The 22,298-nt window shown below is 42.5% G+C and overlaps 1 protein-coding gene across 6 annotated transcripts in view; it reads left to right on the plus strand.

The window, feature by feature from the left end:
* Nucleotides 1–22,298, plus strand: part of lypd6 (LY6/PLAUR domain containing 6) — a 238,790-nt gene that overhangs the window by 198,532 nt on the left and 17,960 nt on the right. For all 6 annotated transcript variants that reach the window (XM_087989250.1, XM_087989251.1, XM_087989253.1 and 3 more), the window contains one exon: nucleotides 9,883–10,064. In XM_087989250.1, the coding sequence (XP_087845376.1) occupies nucleotides 9,947–10,064 (118 nt within the window). In that variant the 5' untranslated portion in view covers nucleotides 9,883–9,946. The remainder of the gene's footprint in view (nucleotides 1–9,882; nucleotides 10,065–22,298) is intronic.

A 22,298-nucleotide genomic window follows, 5' to 3' on the forward strand; every position in this document is an offset into this window, starting at 1 on the left:
TTCCAATGATTCTTAATTCAGTATTGTGATAATACTTTCAATTATAATATAGCTTCCTGTTATGTCTTCCTCAAAGTGGGCCAGTTTGAGGGCCCTTGCCTTATTTGCCGGTGCGTATTGTTTAAGGAGTGTTTTTGTACTGATGTAAAGCTCACCCATTTTCATAGTCAAATAAAGACTAGTAGGGTGGGATCCTTGTTTGATTTACTTAGGATGGTTTTGAGTAAAGCATGTACATACTTGTTATGGAGTGCACTGCAGGACACCATAAATCCCTATTAACATTGGATATGCTTGCCTGGTTGCTTTGAGATGTAGTGATAGTTAATCAGGTACTTCAGAGAGCCCGTAAGTCCTTCATCCAGTCTATGTTGATGTGGCTGTCCTGGTGGTGAATTATTGTTATTAATAGAGTCATAGAGGTGTACAGCAAGGAAACAGATCCTTCGATTCAACTCGTCCATGCCGACCAGATATCCCAACCCAATCTAGTCCCATCTGCCAGCACCTGGCCCATATCCCTCCAAACCCTTCCTATTCATATAGCTATCCAAATGCCTTTTAAATGTTGCAATTGTACAAGCATCCACCACTTCCTCTGGCAACTCATTCCATACGCGCACCAGCCTCTGTGTGAAAAAGTTGCCCCTTAGGTCTCTTTTATACCTTTCCCCCTCACCCTAATCCTATGCCCTCCATTTCTGGACTCCCCCACTACAGGGAAAACACTGTCTATTTATCCTATCCATACCCCTCGTGATTTTGTAAACCGCTATAAGGTCACCCCTCAGCCTCCGACGCTCCAGGGAAAACAGCCCCAGCCTGTTCAGCCTCTCCCTATAGCTCAGATCCTCCAACCCTGGCATCATCCTTGTAAATCTTTTCTGAATCCTTTCAAGTTTCACAACATCTTTCCGATAGGAAGGAGACCAGAATTGCATACAATATTCCAACATGGCCTAATGAATGTCTTGTGCAGCCGCAACATGACCCCTCAACTCCTGTACTCAATATTCTGAACAATAAAGGAAAGCATACCAAATGCCTTCTTCACTATCCTATCTACCTGCGACTCCACTTTCAAGGACCCATGAACCTGTACTCCAAGGTCTTTTTGTTCAGCAACACTCCTTCGGACCTTACTGTTAAGTATATCAGTCCTGCTAAGATAATGACAAGAAGAAAGACTTTAATTTATCTGATATAAGCACATACAAAAGTACAAATTCCAATCTTTACTAGCCCTGACTGTGTGACTCACTGTATCATGTTACCCTTACAGACCAACACTCTTCAGTGCAAATAGTTGCTTCATTCCTTTGTATGTCTGGGCACAATCGAGAAGTGCTTCTCTGGGCCCCATAATTGACTGTGTCTCTCCTATCCCAAAGTGCCCTTCTCCTTCTTGCTAGACTAACTTGAGGAACCATTCTCTTCAAACGTTTAGAACCACGGAGGGATCCAAATGTATTGCCTTACAGTTTGTTCTGATGTAACGCGATAGTTCCGTTCCCCTGTGATCCCGCCTTATAAGAAAATTGTATAATACCAGCACCATTTAAACCAATGGGACCAGAATTGCATTATAGCCAAAACAGACAAGGAAAGTTTGTGTTATTCAAATAACGGTCTAACTTCCTCGATCGTGTTATAGCCAATTCACATTGAAGAAACACGTGTTATGGTCATAGTCATAGAGTTGTACAGCATGGAAACAGACTGCAGACCAATAGTGTTTGTCTAAATAATAGGGTGAAGGTGAGGGACTATATTTTACTATCCATTGCATACCTGAAAACTCCTTCTAAACTTTGCTGTTTTAATTGCTGATGTATCATTAACTTTAATAGTCTTCATACATAAACATCCAGAAAATGACCTGAATCTGTGTGGAATGACTTGATTAATAGGCTTTGCTGAATGCTTTCTCACGTACTATTCCTATGCAGTTGACCTTTCATAGCAAAAGAATAACTTGTTAAAATAATCTGAGTGATTTAACTTGGGTTCCCATTAAGTTCAGACTTGACTGGTTCCCAAGGATATTAAGGTATATTTGCGGGGAAGGGCTGCCATTTGACACAGTAAGTGTTAAATCGCTGCAATCCACAATCATGGCTCACCATGATCTAAAGAATTTCGTTTGATTGTTCTCAGGAGTCAAGGAGATATATTCCCACTTTTTCCTGAAATTGGTGACTTTCCTTCTCCTTTGCCATCTCTTCTCAAGTGGTAACATTACAAACTAGTTAAGATGGATAATAAACCAGGATTGCATCATCTGAAGAAATCTTCTGGCTTTGGCCTTTGCTCTGTTTTAGGATTAATTTTCTGGTCTCTCCATCCTTGCTTGCTGGTATATTTCAGACATTCAGTTGCCAGCTGTGTGTGATTTCTGAGCTGTGTTAAATGTCTGAAAATCCTGCACAGTTTGAGCCCAAGTTTCTGAGACCTGCAAGCAGCAGCCTCATTGGCAAGAGTGCAAAGCTGTTTATGGGTAGGAACAAGTTAACCATTTGACTTTTTATTTTGTTCCTGTGAACTGGAGATTTGAATTCTCAATCCTACGATCTTAAAGGGTAAGAAATTCACCTGATATAATTGACAAACACTAACTACACCTGTGAGCCATGTTGATTTTTCAAAGTGCTGTTATTTTAGTACAAGAAAAGCTGATTAGGTTAGATTCCCTATAGGGTGGAAGCAGGCCCTTCAGCCCAACAAGTCGACACCGACCCTCCGAAGAGTAACTGACTCAGACTCATTTCCCTACATTTACCACTGACTAATGTACCTAACACTACAGGCAATTTAATATGGCCAATTCACCTGGCCTGCACATCTTTTTGGAATGTAGAAGGAAACCAGAGCATCTGGAGGAAACCCACGCTGACACAGGGAGAATGTACAAACTCCACACAGACAGTCACCCGAGGGCAGAATCAAACCCGGGTCCCTGATGCTGTGAGGCAGCAGTGCTAACCACTGAGCCACCGTGCCACCCTTATTTACTGCAATCATTGTCAGTAACAACATTTTGAAATGTCCAAGTGGTTTATGATATTCGCTTAACACTTTTGACTGGAGAACAAAGTTGTGTCAGCTAATTGAGTCTGAATGTGAACCCAACATAGTTTATGATCCAGTTGATAATATTATTGGCTGCAGATCTCTTCTTAGTCACACTAGTTACAAGGAATTCCAGGTCCAAGCACAACACCACCACATAGGATTCTTATCCAAGCTAATTTCTGACCCAGACTATATCCACCAGGAGCCCCCATGCTACATATTTACAAATGAGTGCGGCACAGTGGCTCAGTGGTTAGCACTGCTGCCTCACAGCACCTGGGTCCCAGGTTTGATTCCAGCCTTGGGCGACTGTCTGTATGGAGTTTGCACATTCTCCCTGTATTTGCGTGGGTTTCCTCCCACAGTCCAAAGATGTGCAGGTCAGATGAATTGGCCATGTTAAATTGTCCATAGTGTTAAGTGTATTAGTCAGAGGGAAATGGGTTTGGGTAGGTGACCCTTTGGAGGGTCGCTGTGGACTTGTTGGGTCGAAGGGCTTGTTTCCACACTGTAGGGGATCTAATCTAATTAATGATGTGGCTGTGAATTCTTGTTTATCCTCTGAAGCTGAATTCTGATTTTTTTTTTATTCACAGGAAAGTTGAAAAGCACTCCTTTTGCCCTGTTGCATTTTAGATTCATGCTGAGTGTTCTTAAACTTTCGTATTTCAGTACATCTTGCAACCGTTTCCTTGTGGTCACTAAGTTATTTTCCAGTCTTGCTTCAATGCAGGAATGATCATTAATCCTTTTATTGCATATTATTATGCACCGAGAATATGGTAGGCACCTGCCAAAGATTGTCAGCTCCATGTTACAACAAAGGTAATCAAATACAGACTGCAAACAGTATGCTGAACAAACACACTTCACCAGTGATTCTAAGTTTTCAATCTCTTTCATTTCAATGGTAATAAACCTCTGAAACTATTCTGTAATGTTTACATTATATGAATAGCTTTATTTGAAGACAATTGTTTAATTACTCACTAGTTCTCTATGTAATCACCACCCAGTGCCTACTATTTTCCGCATAATTACCGTCTGGTATCCATTATCTATATGCAGTCACTGCCAGGGATCTATTATTCTCTAGACAATTGCACGAGACATCCATTATTCTGCATACGCTCCACATTATTAATCTTTTGTAGAGTGGATCTACCATTATCTGTAGCAATTTTATTTTCAATTCAATTAGATTTGCTTGCAGGAGCATTTCCTCTGTGCTTCAGGTTAATGAAGTTGTAAGAAGAGTGAATTCACAACATTGTTCCAGTCGACCTTGCTATTGCTCATCCTTCCTGACTGAATAAAATAGTTGAAATGGCCATTTCATTTTTTGGATAATTTGAGATCCGTATTTCCTCAGAATGAAGGGCTGCAGGTTGAACAATGGGCCCTGAATTCAGCAGGCTTGATGGTTCAAGTGAAACAGGGCAAAAGTGAGGACTGCAGATGCTGGAGATTAGAGTGGTGCTGGAAGAGCACAGCAGGTCAGGCAGCATCTGAAGAGCAGGGAAATTGACGTTTCGGGCAGAAGCCCTTCATCCAATTTGTCCATGCCAACCAGACATCCTAATCTGACCTAGTTCCATTTCCCAGCACTTGGCCTATATCCCTCTAAACCCTTCCTATTCATATACCCATCCAGATGCCATTTAAATGCTGAAATTGTCTCAGCCTCCATCACTTCTTCTTCAGTCAGCTCATTCCATACATGTACCACCCTCTGTGTAAAATAAGTTGCCCCTTAGGTTCCTTTTAAATCTTCTCCTCTCACCCTAAACCTATGCCCTCCAGTTCTGGACTCTCCCATGTCAGAGAAAAGACCTTGTCTATTTACCCTATCCATGCTGCTCATGATTTTTCTAAACCTCTATAAGGTCACCCCTCAGCCTGTCATGTTCCAGAGAAAATAGCCCCAGTCTATTCAGCCTCTCCCTATAGCTCAAACCCTCCAACCCTTGCAACATCCTCGTAAATCTTTTCTGAACCATTTCAAGTTTCACAACATCCTTCCTATAGGAGGGAGACAAAAATTGTACACAATATTCCAAAAGTGGCTTAACCAATGTTCTATACAGCTGTAAAATGACCTCCCAACTCCTGTACTCCATACTCTGACCAATAAAGGAAAGCATATCAAATGCCTTCTTCACTATCCTATCTACCTGCGACTTTACGTTCAAGGAGCTATAAATCTACAATAGTCCCACTTTCCAGCACTCGGAGCATAGCTTTAAATGTTATGTCAGCTGATCTCACCCAAGTGCACTTGGGATTTAAAGCTTTTGGCAAAAAATGCTCTTCCCAGTTTAACTCGTGCCTCCAAATTATTATACATGAAGGTAAGCTGTCAATCATGAAACAAGACTATGTTCGTGAAATAACTACACAGAGGCTGGTATCCCATCACCAAATCACCCTTTATTTACTTGTGCACAGTACATTGGCTGTGGCCAGCCAGCTCTGAGTCAATCCCCTGAACTGAGGAGATTCTGAATCCCCTGCTTGTAGTTTTTCATTCACCACCAGGAAGGAAAACACCTGAATGACCAGTATCCCCTGTTTATACGGTCAGTCAGGGCTTCCTGATTAGCCCAGGGCAATAAGATTACAGATTAGATTACATTACAGTGTGGAAACAGGCCCTTCTGCCCAACAAGTCCACACCGACCCGCCGAAGCGCAACCCACCCATACCCCTATATTTACCCCTTACCTAACACTACGGGCAATTTAGCATGGCCAATTCACCTGACCTGCACATCTTTGGACTGTGGGAGGAAACCGGAGCACCCGGAGGAAACCCACGCAGACATGGGGAGAACGTGCAAACTCCACACAGTCAGTCACCTGTGTGGTGATTCCGATCAAGGATCCTATAGTCGGAATCCACCTGGTTCCAATCACTGTAATTGGCATAGAGGTTCCACTGTCAGGTGCACACTGTGGCCAATAGTTGGTGGAGGTCTGTTACATCCCAAAAGTGGATAACTTCCAAAAAATCATGTGTGCAGATCATTGAATGCAAAATGAAGTTTTGAAGTGAGCATCCACAATTTCAGGTGATTGGTCACATCAATTGGCTTGGGTGTGGTGCAGAAAATTACCAACAGTGTGCTTTCAATTCCTCTCTGTCAAAACCATGTGTAGTATTTCTCGCACTGCAAAGCCACAAAAAGTCCCCCATTCCTGAGAGAAGTAAGATCACATTCACTGGCAGTAGAAAATAGTTATTGTTCCCAATTCTGATTTTGAAAAAAATAGCGTCAGCCTTCCTATGCACTGTCTCCTGTTCTGGTGAATATTTTGTCACAGTTATCTTTGTGAAGCTTTCAGTTTAGTGAGCCCATATCACTGAGATCTGTTTAAACTACATTGTTGGTAGTGTTGTACCATGTTCAGGAAGGAGGTGAGCTTCTTCAAGGAAGGCATCCTTGCAAGAGGATTCGCAATAGGTTAAAATCAACTAGGAGAAAGTGAGGACTGCAGATGCTGGAGATCAGAGCTTAAAAATGTGTTGCTGGAAAAGCGCAGCAGGTCAGGCAGCATTAAAGGAGCAGGAGAATTGACGTTTCGGGCATATGCCCTTCTTCAGGAATCTGAAGAAGGGCTTATGCCCGAAACGTCGATTCTCCTGCTTCTTTGATGCTGCCTTACCTGCTGCACTTTTCCAGCAACACATTTTTAAGCTCTGATCTCCAGCATCTGCAGTCCTCACTTTCTCCCTGTACCATGTTCAGCACACTGGCTGATTAGTAAAAGGCCACATTTCAAATGACCAGCAGCAACACACAGGCAATGACTTCTGTGCCCACACTTGTAGCTTCTATCCACAGATTATCCCTTAAGTCTGGAAAAATTCTTTACTGAGGAAAGAAGAAACTTGGAAGTGTGTAAGGTCTTTTACAATGTCAGAGTGATATACAACCAATGGAGTGCTTTTGAAGTGCAATTGCACTCAGTGATGTCTCAAAAAACAACAATGAAATCAATGGCAGGATTAATTGTTTTAAGGTGTTAGTTCATTAAGAAATGTTGGCCAGGACAACAGGAGAACTCCCTTACTCTTCACAAGGGAACATCTACATCCACCTGAAAGGGCATTGAGTGCCTCAATTTAAGGTCTCCTCTGAGAAATGGCACCATCAACAGAACAAATTATGAGCTCAAATCTCCAGAGTAACTTAAACTCATGGGTTCCAAAAATTACTTTTGCCCCATTGTACTGGGTACATTGTGATTTTGAGGGAGGGAACACTCCTTTGCTGGCATTCCAGGGACATGCAGTATAATAGCTTTACAGTCTGTGCAGACACAATGGGCTGAATAGCCTCCTCCTGTGCCCTCACACTTTTGTGGTACTTGTATTGTGTGGCTGTGCTGAAGTGAGTCAGGAGGAGAAAGGGGAATGCTGGAGGGTGCTGAGAAGGAGAGTGTGCAATACTAGGTGAACTGTACTAGTTTGCCACATTAAGCTTTCTTGTTAAAACTAATTACATTTTGTTGACAGCCTTCAATAGTCACTTTAATGATTGGTTAGGTCTGATGTTGAATAAGTCAGCCTGATGTTGGCTGCATTCAGGTGGAACCAATTTCTGGTATGAAGTATTGGACTAACATAGGTCCCCACATTGGCAGATTCAAGGTGCCTGATGCCTGTTGAAAGTGGTCATCATAGAGATACCTGTAGACTGCCAAAATTGATGAGGTAACAGACTTCCAAAGCTGCTTGGGCATGGAAATCTGGCTCCTTAATTGGACCTTCATCCATCTTAATGCCTGAAAATGGGTGCAATGAGAGCAAATTTCACCCTGGGATATCTGTCCTGAAATCACTGATGCTGTCACAAATCAATGTTCAACTATACACAGGAATGCATGAAAATCCAATAAGATGTACTTGAACTCAGTTGGAAATACTTTCACCTCTAGGTCAGGAGGCTATGAGATCAAGTCCCATACCAAAACCTTAAGCACATGATCTGGTCTGACACTTGAGTACAGCATTGAAGGAGTGCCTCATTTCTGGAGATGCTATCTTTCAAATGAGATCCATCTGCCTTTCATGTGAATAATAAAGGTCCCACAGGCCTATTCAAAGGAAAGCAGGGAATTTGCCTGGTGGTCTAGTTAATGCCTCTCAATTGATTAATGTCATAATTTATTTAATTGCTGCTCAGGAGATGTGGCTGCTGCATTAACCAAACTAACAGCAGTCACAGCAATCCAAAAACAATTCATTCAGTAAGATAACTAGATGCTGTAAATGCAGTTACTTCTTTTTTGCTTTCTTTTAGTTGTTTGCCATAAATCTAAGCAGCACCTTTTTAATTGTATTCCTGCCAAGTAATTACATGCTGTCATTTCATTGAAGGTGTGTGAACAATTCTGAAAGGGTGTAGTCCATTTTCTGTAACATTTTTACTTGATAAATTTGAACCGCTCAAGTTATAGGGTTTTCACACCCATACATTGTATGGAGATGTTGGCAAGTCATTAAAGTTTTTAGAAGAAGTTTTTAAGTTCTGTAAAAATGTAATTTTTAAATTAATTGTTCACACTCGCTGCTTGTCAAATGTGGACACTTCTGGGTAAGCTGTACAAATGAAAGTATGGGATTAATAAATTTCCACCGTACAAGTCATTGTATTTGAATAATAAATATTGACTTTTTCAACAATCGCAACGTTTAAAGCAGGGTCCATTGTTTGTTCATGATATGTGCTGCAGTACTTTTCTCTATCCCTTTTAGTAAGAGGTTGACAGAACATAACATGCCAAAGCAAAGCGCACACAGTCTGAGGATTCCCTCTGACCTGCTGGTAATGTAATCTAACTGCAGACAGGAACGGAACGAATTATAGGGGTCAGTGGTGTGCCTGCATTAAGCCTTGCCCTGCTCACAAAGGGGTTTATAATTTGTGAGAATCCAGCTTTTATTAGGTGCACTGAGCTGGAAGGAAAAATATTTATAATAACGTTCTCCCCCATCAGGAAGCCGAAACCTTTTGTGTCCTCATCTGGTGATGGTAAAGAAAACATGTCCCCACGTTAATCATCTCAGACAAATGAGCAATTGTATCCTTTGCTTCATGAATTTGTCAGTTAATTTTATGGGCATGGTGGCAAAGCAAAGGCCACAGTGTTATAATGGAATAAGTCTGAAGCAACAGCAGACGAGGAGCTGGGGAAAAGCATGCTGTGGTACCCTACTGAGGCAAAGGTTCAGCTTGTAAAGGCTAAGTGGATTTGACATTTCCATACCTCAGCCAAAAGAAAAAGAGAATGTAACAAATCAAATTATTGGAGGCCAAATCCTGAGGAAATTCGGGCTGGAGGGGTTGGAGGAGGTAGAAAGAACGAGGCTTTGGAGTTGACTGACAATTTTTCTGCAACTTGCTTTGTTATTTTAGCTGGCTAAATCATGCAGCTGCTTGAGATGAATCCTCCTCCTCCCACCCCTTTCCACCCTAACCCACCATCTGCCCAACACTCCATCTGCCATACTTGACCTGCTGCCAAGGAAGGAGAAGTCACTGGCACAGTTGTCAGTCAATTGCCAAAAAGAATCAGCTCAGTGGGTTTGATGTGCGGTCTGATGAAACAGTCCTTTTCTTCTTTGGCTCTTCATCTCTACACGATAAATGTCTAAAATATGATGTTTGTTTTAAAAGCTGGGTTGGTGTCAGGGAGACACTGTGTGTGGGAAACACTGTAAACTTGTCTGCATGTGTTGGGCAGTTGTTAACTAGCTGCCATCCTTCTATTTGGAGTGGCTCTCAGAAAACTGCTTTGTTTTTAGGTACTTTCTACCAGGGAAGAAGGCATCTCATTGGATATCTGTATGCCCAAGCCCAAGACCAGCAATGGAAGCCCGGCCTGCCCCGGCCTGGGTCCTGCTGCTGAGCCTGATTGCTGACTGTCTAAAGCTGGCCCAGTCTCGGGAGTTCACAGTGAAAGATATCATCTACCTCCATCCTTCAAGTAAGAAAAGATAAAGAGGATTATATCCTATTTTTAATCATGTGGCTGATCTTGCAATACTTGGTGAATAACATAATGACATTTCAATTTTGAAGTAATGAGTAATGCCCATTATATATTTGATCAAATAATTGCTGTTTATGGTGCTGTGTTGTGACATCTGAAGTTTCTGATGACTAGCTATAACCATACAAATATCTGTACTGGTGTATAATTTTAAGTATGCGATGACAAGTTTGGAGGAGTGTTAGCCTCGGTTAATAATTTGCAGATATCGAGACGCAGGAGTCACAGGTAGATGGGGTCACAAAGAAGGCATTTGGTACACAAAAGGTCAATGCATTGAATATAGGAGTTGGGAGATCATGTTGTGGCTGTACAGGACATTGGTTAGGCCACTTTTGGAATTCTGTGTTCACTTCTGGTCTCCCTGCTATAGGAAAGATGTTATTCAACTTGAAAGGGTGCAGGAAAGAATTACAAGGATGTTGCCAGGGTTGGAGGTTTGAGCTATTGGGAGAGGCTGAATAGGCTGGGGTGTTTTCCCTGGAGCATCAGTGGTTGAGGGGTGATCTTATAGAATATAATCATGAGGGGCATGGATAGGATAAATAGCCAAGGTTTTTTTCCCAGGTTAGGGAAGTCCAAAAGTAGAGGTCATAGAGAATAAGGATGAGAGGGGAAAGATATGAAAGAGACCTAAGTGCCAACCTTTTGAAGCAGATGGTGTGTGTATGGAATGAGCTGCCAGAGGAAGTGACGGAGGCTGGTACAATTACAGCATTTAAAAGGCATCTGGATGGATACATGAACAGGAAGGGTTTAGAGAGATATGGGCCAAATGCTGGCAAATGGGACTAGATTAATTTAGAATAAGTGCTCAAAATTGATGAGTTGGACCAAAGGGTCTGTTTCCATGCTGGACAACCCTATGACTCTAAGACATTCTTGTTTTGCATTCAAAATTGCTTATAAGTTGTTTTAGATCATTTCCATGTTGTTCGGAGAGATAGAACAAAGAAAATTTACAGCCCAGGAACAGGCCCTTCGGCCCTCCAAGCCTGAGCTGATCCAAATGTACTGTCTAAACCTGTCAATCAATTCCTAAGCCTTTGTATCTCTCTGCTCCCCACCTACTCATGCATCTGTCCAGACCAATCTTAAATGAATCTACCGTGCCTGCCTCTACCAGCTCTGCTGGCAACGTGTTCCAAATGCCCACCACCCTCTGTGTGAAGTACTTACCAAGTGTATCCCCCTTAAACGTTCCACCTCTCACTTTGAAAGTATGACCTCTCGTTATTGAATCCTTCACCCTGGGAAAAAGCTTGTCTCTATCCACCCTGTCTCTGTCTCTACCCTTCATGATTTTGTAAACCTCAATCAGGTCTCCCCTCAGGTTTATTTTCACTAGAGAAAATAAGATTAACCTACTGAACCTCTCTTCATCGCTAGCACCTTCCATACCAGGCAACATCCTCGTAAACCTTCTCTGCACCCTCTCCAAAGCGTCCACACCCTTTTGGTAATGTGGCAAGCAGAACTGTACACAGTATTCTAAATGCAACTGAACCAATGTCTTGTACAATTTTAACATGACATGCCAGCTCTTATACTCAATACCCTGTCCAATGAAGGCAAGCATGCTATATGCCTTTTTGACCACTCTATCCACCTGTACAGCAACCTTCAGGGTACAATGGACCTGCACTCCCAGGTCGCTCTGCCCAGCAATTTTTCCAAGGCTCTTCCATTCATTGTATAATTCGGCTCTAGAATTAGACTTGCCTAAATGCATCACCTCACATTTGTCTGGATTGAAAGCCATCTGCCACTTTTCTGCCCAAATCTGCAGTCTATCTATATCCTCCTGTATTCTGACAGTCCCTTATGCTTTCTGCTACTCCACAAATCTTTGTGTCATCTGCAAACTTGCTGATCATACCAACAGTGCCCTCTTCCAGATCATTTATGTATATTACAAACAACAGTGGTCCCAATACTGACCCCTGTGGAACACCATTGGTCACCTTTCTCTATTTTGAGAAACTCCCTTCAACTACTACTCTCTGTCTCCTGTTGCTCAACCAGTTCTTTATCCACCTAGCTAGAACACCCTGCACACCATGTGACTTCACTTTCTCCATTAGTCTACCATGGGGAACCTTCTCAAACGCCTTACTAAAGTCCATGTATATGACATCAACAGCCCTTCCTTCATCGAACAACTTGGTCACTTCCTCAAAGAACTCTACTAAGTTGGTAAGGCACGATCTCCCTCACACAAAACCATGTTGCCAATCACTGATAAGATCTATTTATATTTAGAAAAGAATGAGCTTATCTCTCAGTACCCTCTCCAGCAACTTCCCCACTGCCGACGTCAGGCTCACTGGTCTGTAGTTACCCGGAATATCCCTACTAACCTTCTTGTACAGGGGACAACATGAGCAACCTTCCAGTCCTCCGGCACCTCTCCTGTGTTGAAGGATGCCACAAAGATATCTGTCCGGGCCCCAGCTATTTCCTCTCTTCCCCCTCTCAGCAACCTGGGATAGATCCCATCCAGTCCTGGGGATTTGTCCACCTTAATAACCTCTAGCCTACCCAACACATCTTCCCTACTTATGCCAACGTGATCCAAACTGATCAAACTTCTATCTCTAATCTTAAGATTCATCATGTTCCTCTCCTCAGTTAACACTGATGCAAAGTAATCATTCAGAATCTCACCCATTCTCTCAGATTCGGCACACAGCCTTAAAATATTTAATGCATGGGCAGTGATTTAACCTAAAAGAGGAAGACATGTGCTTTACTACATTTGAAGCGTTGTTTCAGTTCAGCAACTCTTAAGCTTCCACATCAAGCAGATTTGTATTTGTGCCTAAAGTTAACCGTAGTTACTGAGTTGTGAGGTGAGAAGGTCACAGATCTTCCATTTTGAATAATTGTAGGCATTAAGCAGATTTTTGAAGGCCTTCAGGATTTCTTTTCTACATGTCCTAATGACCTCTGCTTTTTTGGAAAGTAGTCCAGAAATTTTCTGGTCATTGAAACTTCTCACTTAACATCCTTGATCCACTTTTGAAAATGGTAAGGAAAGTAACATTAAGCAATTGGATATTTCCATTGGTGTTGACATAGAAACTTGAGTTAAGTACTTCTGACCATTTCTTATCAGAAAATAAACATTCTAACTGTATAAATATAAAAGAAATTTGAATATAAGTAGCACAACACTCAGCAACAAGTGGTGTGGAGTTATTCACCGGCCACTTATTTGCAGATAACTAGGCTTCATTGGCAGTTATTGACTTGCTGTGAGCAGTAAATTGAATGCCTCACTGAGCATCGCCAGTTTGTTGGCTTCCTTTGTTGGCGTGGATTGCAGGTTTGAGTGGAAAGATGTACAGGGTACTCAAAGTTGTGGATTGGAGGAGAGTGACAGGCTACAGTTTTGTGTATTCCTACAGAACTTGCCGCGCTCGCGAATGCTGGAGGGAGGGGTTGGAAGGTAAGAGCAATGGGTATGGTGTAGTGGTGAGGAAATGGGCTTGCAGGGAATGCTACGTTCTGGCAGAAGGGTTTCTACTGAGCTGCTTGTCATGTATTGCTGGGAATATTTGCGGGCTTCCATGTGCTGACCTCCGCATTAGTCTGTCACTGGGACTGACTCGATGGAGTGAGCTGATTCTTTTGCATAGCACCATTCCACTGATTGTAAAGGAGTGATGGAAAATTACAGAACGGTGCACTGACTGACAGGTCCGGGCTGCTAGACGGTCATCCAGACATAATTTGGGAATGGAATGTCCGATCCCTTCGAGGTCAGTGGCAGGTGAAAGGGCTCCACAAGCTGGGGGAGGCTTTTGCAATGTCCAGAGTGCAGAGCAGTCCAGCCAAAGGTCAGCAGGGAAAACACAGCGCAGCCCGACAATAAATCTGTCTCACCATATCGACTCTCAGTAGCTGCAAGAGCCACTTGGCTCATTATGGGAGGCATTAGCCTTGTAACGTTATCGCTGGACTGTTAATCCAGACACCCAGGTAAAATTCTGGGGATCGGAGTACTAATCCCATCATGGCAAATGGTGGAATTTGAATTCACTTAAAAAAATCTGGAATTAAGGGTTTAATGACCATGAAACCATTGCTGAATGTCAGGAAAAAACATCTAGTTCACCGATGTGCTTTAGGGAGAGAAACTACCAATCTTACCCAGTCTGGCTTCCACATGACTCTAGATCCACAGCAATGTGGTTGACTCTTACCTGCCCTCTGGGCAATTAGGGTTGGATAATAAATGCTGGCCTGGCCAGCAATGCTGTCATCTTGTGAATGAGTAATTAAAAAAAGTATTGGCACCCTGTTTGGGAGGAGTTTGAATCCACTAGGTCAGACCAAGGAAAACCACGGCAATTGACATTGCCATTTGTGGATGCACTGTCAGCTTCTTTGCTGTGGAATATCTCAGATCCAGAGCCTGTGAAATGCAGGTCATGAAACACTCAGATAAATGCTGTTGTAGTCCACTTTGCAGCATAGACATGTTCCCTATTTTAACAACAATGCTGTTATAAAGTAGCATTGACCAAGTGAGAAGTTAGTGGATGAACCAGTTAGTGTTACCAGCTTCCACACTGTGACCCCTTGAATTAAGCAGCTCATTCCCAGAGCCATTGACATGCTCATTGTAACTGTTCAGCTCACTTATTCTCCCAGTTTGGCAATAAACACACCTGCTGATAAAATACAACTTTTGAGTTTAAAGAACCACTTAGTAATATGACTCCCTCTTGATCCTGAATTCTGAAAGAGAATTCACCAAAGGCCTGTTAGAGCCACTGAGTCATGCCATTCATTAAATTAGTTGAAACCAGAAAGAGTAAGTCTATTGGTCTCCTACCTTTTCAATAATAACCTAAAATGCCTTATTTCACTTTCAGTGTGACTGAAGAGAGATTTTTCTAAAAGATCTTATAAGCTTTTCATTAATGCTTTATAAATGTTGTTCTGGGTCACTTGAAGAACAGTTACTGAATCATAGAATCAGCCAGTACAGAAGAAGAATGTTCAGTCCAACATACCTGAACTAGATTTTTGGAAAATGCTGGCCAGTTCATCCTGTTGACTTACCCTTGCCCCCCGCCTCTCCCTCATAGCCCAAGATATTTTCTTATCAACGTGTTCAAAGATGTAATTTTGCACATCTGGAGCAGGAGGGACATGAATCCAGGCCTGCTGGCTCACAGGTAGGGACACTACCACTACATTAATAGAGTACCCATCCCTCATAGCCCTGCAATTTTTTCCACTTCAAGTATTTATCCAGTTACCTTTTTGGAAATTCACTTTTGAAACTGCTTTCACTGCCTTTTCAGGCAGTACTTTCCAATGGCAATACCCTAAACCTTTAACAAATTCTCCTCTAGTTCCTTTTCACAAGTGACTTTAATCTCTGCCCTCTGGTTATCATTCCTTTGACTGATGGAGACAGCTTGTCCCTATCTACCCTAGTGAAAACCCATCAATTTTTAGCACACTTGATATTTTTGGTTCTAGTTTTCATGCAGTGTAAATTCAGAGCTGAATTCCAGGGTTGAATTTGGAGTGAACCTCCCTCGTCATTCAGTGGACAAAGCACTGTTTGCAAATAAATTCTGACTAACAATTTAGGGACAAAATACAGGATGAGGGTGATTTACCAGAACTTACTGGATGCTAAAGCTTCTCTTTTTTTTGGTCTTTTGGACATATACTAATCGTTATGTAGTGTGTCTTTCTTATTCTTTGATGTGATGTGGGAATTGCTGACAAGCATCATTTATTGACTATTGCTGATTGTCCTTGAACTGATTTGCTTGCTCCACTATTTCACAAAGCAGTTAAGAATCAGTCTCCAATACTGTGGGTCTGGCGTCACATGTAGGCCAAATGAATCTGCTAGCGAAGAGTGTGGTGCTGGAAAAGCGCAGCCAGTCAGGCAGTATCCAAGGAGCCGGAGACTCGACGTTTCGAGTATAAGCTCTTCATCAGAATCTTCCTGATGAAGAGCTTATGCTCAAAATGTCGACTCTTTTGCTCCTTGGATGCTGCCTGATTGCTGTGCTTTTCCAGCACCACACTCTTTTGACTCTGATCTCCAGCATCTGCAGTCCTCACTTTCTCCTGGATGAATCTGCTAGACCAGGTAAGATTGGCAGATTCCTGGTCAGAGGGTTTTATTGAACCAGATAGGATTTTACAACAATCAATGATAGTTTCATGGTCACCATGACTGAGACAAACTTTACATACCTAATTCAATAATTGAATCTAAATCCTACCAGCTACGTGGAGGGATTTGAAGTATTGTTCCCAGAGCATTAACCTAGGCCTCTGGATTAGCAGTCCAGTGACATTGCCATCATACCATCAATTCCCTGTGTAGAAGTATCTAAACCTCACTCAACTCCTGACTATGATTTGGCTGATCAATATTTTTATTATCAACTTAATCATTGAGATAGTTTGGTCCAGGGTTCGAAAAAGGGGGATGGTGGTGGTTGAGTGGTGGGCTGGATTGTTAGTGGAGGTGATGGAACTGCAGTGAAATCCCAGTTAAATGGACTGAGTATTTCAGGTGAAACTCAGATCATTTTCTGTCTCCTCCCAACAACTTTTGAGAAAAATTCCCCTTTGGCCATATTACATTGCAGACTGACTTTTACAGGGTGTGTCTAGAGATATACCGAGACAACTTGAATTTTCTACTTATTTCTTCACTGATAGATCAGCAGCACCTACCCTTGAGCTTAACCAAAGAGACACATTGCTCACCTGTGAATGGTTGTCCCTTCATTTCCTGACGAAAATGTGTTTTAGACACTTTGCTATAATCTCATTGCTGCCTCTGATATTCCTGCTCAGCAGGTCATGTGCCTTAGTTACAGCACTAAAGGTGCAGTTGGCCACCTCACTGGAATTTGGGAGTGTCATCAGCCTGTGGTGGATGGAAGTCTTCCCTGGCTTGTCAAAAAGATCAGTGGAAACTTTTAACCCTTTAAGCTTGATACATGCTGATTCCTATGTGTACTACCCTTTGGTAAACTTACTCTTTATAGGTTTCCTTTGCTTTGCTAATCAGAAAACAAGCAATGGTTAAATCCCACATCATTGCTTCACAATGCTACTGATCTTGGGCATTATATTTGTAATTGTTTGAGAAAAAGCTGTAGTAGTATTTTGGGTGTATTCTGTGCTGAAAGGCTGATGTTCATCTGATAAGCTGCCAGTTATTACCAGAAAGACTTACTGATACGTTCCTCATTTACTGTGCGCCGCTTACTCTAAGAGATAGTGCCTTTATGCCTCTGAAAACATAATCTATGTGAATAAGAGCCCGAAGAACCTTTAATGCAGCTGCACCAGCAACTGTGTGAAGTGCGACATTATCGCTGTGTGCTTTGAAGTCCTGATGAAGAAAATTCTATCCCATCTCTGAGGAGCCCCAGCATTCCCTCATAACATATCAGACATGGGATCAGTTAACATATTCAAACAGACTGCATTCAAGCAGAATGCCTAAGGCTCCTTTTTTTCACTGAATATTTCCCACCATACTTCCATCTTGATCATTACGTCCCGCATGGGGGTGTAATTGTCCCTCAGTTTTTCTTGCTATGGGCCATGGGGACAAAGGCCCAATCAAGACTATGGGAATCGGTCCAGATTCAAAGATCTACAAAGCTATTGTTTTACTGACTTAATTGCGGTGAGATTGATGATTCCATCTGAAGTCTCCATAATTACCAGAGGCCAGCATTGGATTTGTTTGTAAAATATCAAAGCTAACACTCTGATGATTTTGAGTGTTGATGTTTATTTGCAACAAAGTTGAAACAAGGGTGGTGTTTTTTAATTATGCTTCAGAGACTCACTACCTTAGTACCTGAGGTGTGCATAATTTTCTATGGCTAAGTACATTGGGCCCAAACTCCATTTGATTTAGGAGAATATATTCTGAGGGCTTGACAGTGTGAATATCTAAGGGCCAGAGTTTCACCTCAGAGGTGGGAAGCTCAAGTCAGGAGATTCCCTGATTCTGCAGAAGCTATCTCCATGTGACTGGAGCCTGGATGCACTAATGTTTTGTTCCAGAGAGTCAGGGTTGGGATCAGGCTGGATCGTCCAACCAAGAAACAGTTTGGATGCAGGTATGAAAGTAGCAAATGCTCAGGCAGCTGGTTAGAAGGCCTGGTTATATTCAAGGCTCCTAAATCTTCTATTCATGATTCCTGAACCTCTACATAATCCCCTTGCCCCCTCTATACTTATACAGGCATGATGGGCTGAGTGGCCTCATTGTGCTTCATATAATAATTTTGTGATGTTTCCGTTATCCTTAGAAAAATATCAAGTCAGACTTGAATCAAAGTACTGGAGCCATCGTTGAACTGCACATCGGATCCATCACTGAGCATATTCAAGGATGGCATAACTAGGTTCTTGATCACTCAAAATGAAAAGAAATTGGTTGGGAATGAGTGGGACCCGTTCATGGGAATTAGGTGAAAGTGAGGACTGCAGATATTGGAGATTAGAGTTGAGAGTGTGTTCCTTGAAAAGCACAGCTGTTCAGGCAGCATTCAAGGAGCAGGAGAGTCGACATTTTGGGCACAAGCCCTTCATCAGGAATGAGGCTGTGAGCCGAAGGGGTGGTGAGATAAATGGGAGGGGGATGGGGCTGGAGGGAAGGTAGCTGAGAATGTGGTAGGTAGATGAGGTTGGGGGTAACGGTGAAAGATTAGATTAGATTAGATTACTTACAGTGTGGAAACAGGCCCTTCGGCCCAACAAATCCACACCGCCCTGCCGAAGGGCAACCCACCCATACCCCTATATTTACCCCTTACCTAACACTACGGGCAATTTAGCATGGCCAATTCACCTGACCTGCACATCTTTGGACTGTGGGAGGAAACCGGAGCACCCCGAGGAAACCCACGCAGACACTGGGAGAACGTGCAAACTTCACACAGTCAGTCACTTGAGGCGGGAATTGAACCCGGGTCTCTGGCGCTGTGAGGCAGCAGTGCTAACCACTGTGCCATCGTGCCGCCCATAAGGTCAGAGAGGAGATTGAAGTGGATTGCTGGGAAGGAAGATGGACAGGTCATGAGAGCAGTGCCGAGTTGGAAGGTTGTAACTGGGATAAGATGGAGGGAGGGGAATTGAGGAAACTGGTGAAATCCACATTGATGCCTGAAGGAAGAATGCCCCATCTTTCACCTTGGGACCCTCCAACCCCACGGCATCAGGTGGTAAGGGAGTGGCAATGGCGGAAGCCAGGACCTACATATCCTTGGTGGAGTGGGAGTGGGAGTTGAAGTGGGCCAGTGGAGTTGGTTGGTGCAGATGTCCCGGAGATGTTCTCTGAAGGACATGGGGAATTAGGTGTTGAGGCCAATCGGCTCTGGGCATGTTGAGTGGAGTGGCACAAGCTGGAGTGTTTGTATGATCCATGGTCGAACAATCTCAATGGGCTGAATGGTCTATTTCTGCTCCAATTCTTATCATCCACCCAGAGATTAAAACAATTCATATTTTTCATTAAGGTGTCAATCCTTTAAAAGGTATTTAGTATTGGTTTAGTTCAAGAAGCATTAAACAAATAAGGTACCAGGCTGATTTTTAGATTAGATTCCCTACAGTGTGGAAACAGGCCCTTTGGCTCAACAAGTCCACACTGACCCTCCGAAGAGTAACCCACCCAGACCCTCTGACTAATGCACCAAACACTACAGGCAGTTTAGAATGGCCAATTCACCTGACCTGCACATCTTTGGACTATGGGAAGAAACCGGAGCACCCGGAGGAAACCCATGCAGACACTGGGAGAATGTGCAAACTCCACACAGACAGGTGCACAAGGCCAGAATCAAACCTGGGACCATGGTGCTATGAGGCAGTAGTGCTAACCACTGAGCCACTGTGCTGCCCCAATCTTGGAGAAATAATATTTGCCAGTTAAACCCAAACACACAATTAATTCCAGTTTACTTTCTTCCTTTTCCATTGCTATTTGATTAAAAACATGACAGGAGTGATACATTAATGCCGACTGGAGAAAAAATGCAATATTTTTGAAATTCTAAAAGACTTTTTGAGTTCATTATAAATGTTGTGGTTCTGTTCGCCGAGCTGGAAGTTTTTGTTGCAAATGTTTCGTCCCCTGGCTAGGCGACATCATCGGTGCTTGGGAGCCTCCTGCGAAGCGCTTCTTTGATGTTTCCTCCGGTGTTTATAGTGGTCTGTCCCTGCCGCTTCCGGTTGCCAGTTTTAGCTGTCTGCTGTAGTGGTTGGTATATTGGGTCCTGGTCGATGTGTTTGTTGATGGAGTTTGTGGATGAATGCCATGCCTCTAGGAATTCCCTGGCTGTTCTCTGTCTGGCTTGCCCTCTGATAGTAGTGTTGTCCCAGTCGAATTCATGTTGCTTGTTGTCTGCGTGTGTGGCTACTAAGGATAGCTGGTCGTGTCGTTTCGTGGCTAGTTGATGTTCATGTATGCGGATTGTTAGCTGTCTTCCTGTTTGTCCTATATAGTGTTTTGTGCAGTCCTTGCATGGTATTTTGTACACTACCATGTTCATTATAAATCTTTCTGCCCAAACACTATTTCAATCTTTCCAACTGTAGAGTCCATATTTGTTTATTCCATGATAACCTCTCTGATATTGTAATGCATCAGAAAAAGGAAACTCAGTGCTAACCTTTTCTAAACTGACACCATTTCACCGGCTTTCAACGTTAGCAAGAACATAGGCACCATAAAACATAGATGCAGAAACAGCCCATTGAATTTACTCTGCAATTCAATCAGATCACAGCTGATCTGACAATCCCCAACTCTACTTTTCTGATGACAATCCCCTACTCTCCTGACAATCCCCAACTCTACTTTTCTGATGACAATCCCCTACTCTTCTGACAATCCCCAACTCTACTTTAAAGGATTGACACCTTAATGAAAAAATATAAATTGTTTTAATCTCTGGATGGATAATAAGAATTGGAGCAGAAATAGACCATTCAGCCCATTGAGTCTGCACTACCATTCAATAAGGCCACTGGCTGATCTGACTGTGGCCTTAACTCCATGCTAACTGCTCCCACATAACCTTTAACTTTCTTGTCAATTAGAAATCTGTTGAATCCAACACTGAGTATAAGATTGTCTTAAGAACCATCATTGTCAAAACAGAATCATGTACCGTGACTTCACGATCCATACCAACACCCATTTATTTTGTGGTGTCATGTTAGCAAACAAATGAGAAAAGCTTGCCAAACAAGGAATTAGAACACAATTTTACTTTTAAGATGAATGAGCTGGAAACTTGCCTCAAGATACTGAAAAGTCTTTCAACGGAATACAATGAATGGAGCTTCTTCATACCTTCAATCCTTCTGAATAACGTAATGGCTTGAATAATAACTCTCTGCAGTGACTATTTTTAAGCAGCTAAATTACTTACATTTAAGTTGCCAATGGGAAGCCATTCATATTATTCTCTCTAGCAATTCATTCTTTGCTCACGTAAAACAGCTAACTGCAGTTTTGTGTTAAACAAGGGCTTTCAAGGTCATTTTTGGGACTAGTCAGAGACTGCAGTCCTGTATCTTCGTGATGTACTTATGATAATACACCCTTGAATACAATGGCATATTGTACTCTTCATATTGTTAAGCACAAACCCTCTTTCATTTCCTCCTAGAAAAATTCTAATGCATATCAGATTCACTGACAGAAACTGGATATCATGATCTGGAAATCTCTCCATTTTTGATACATAAAAATAAGTGCAATCCAGTGGTATGGTTTACTGCTGCAACCTCATCCTTCAAAACAGCGACACAACTCCTGCTTCTCTTATCGCCACCTTACCTAATGGTAGTTCTCACTCTTTCCCATTTGCTTGTTCTCAGCCTCCTCGAGAGCCTCTCTTTGTTCAAGACAACATGCAAGATTAACAGAATCCTTAGTGAGATAAATATTGTACTTTGGTTAGTAGCTTAAAATGAATGATTTAGCCCAGGTACTATTATACCTTCTAGGAGAAAGTAAGGACTGCAGATACTGGAGATCAGAGTCGAGAGTGTGGTGCTGGAAAAACACAGCAGGTCAGGCATCAGGAATGCCCAGACATTCCTGATGAAGGGCTCTTGCCTGAAACATCAATTCTCCTGCTC

This window comes from Chiloscyllium plagiosum, unplaced genomic scaffold (genome assembly GCF_037043375.1).
Source record: "Chiloscyllium plagiosum isolate Xiang-an unplaced genomic scaffold, Cpla_swu_hap1 HiC_scaffold_7, whole genome shotgun sequence".
Taxonomy (NCBI): domain Eukaryota; kingdom Metazoa; phylum Chordata; class Chondrichthyes; order Orectolobiformes; family Hemiscylliidae; genus Chiloscyllium; species Chiloscyllium plagiosum.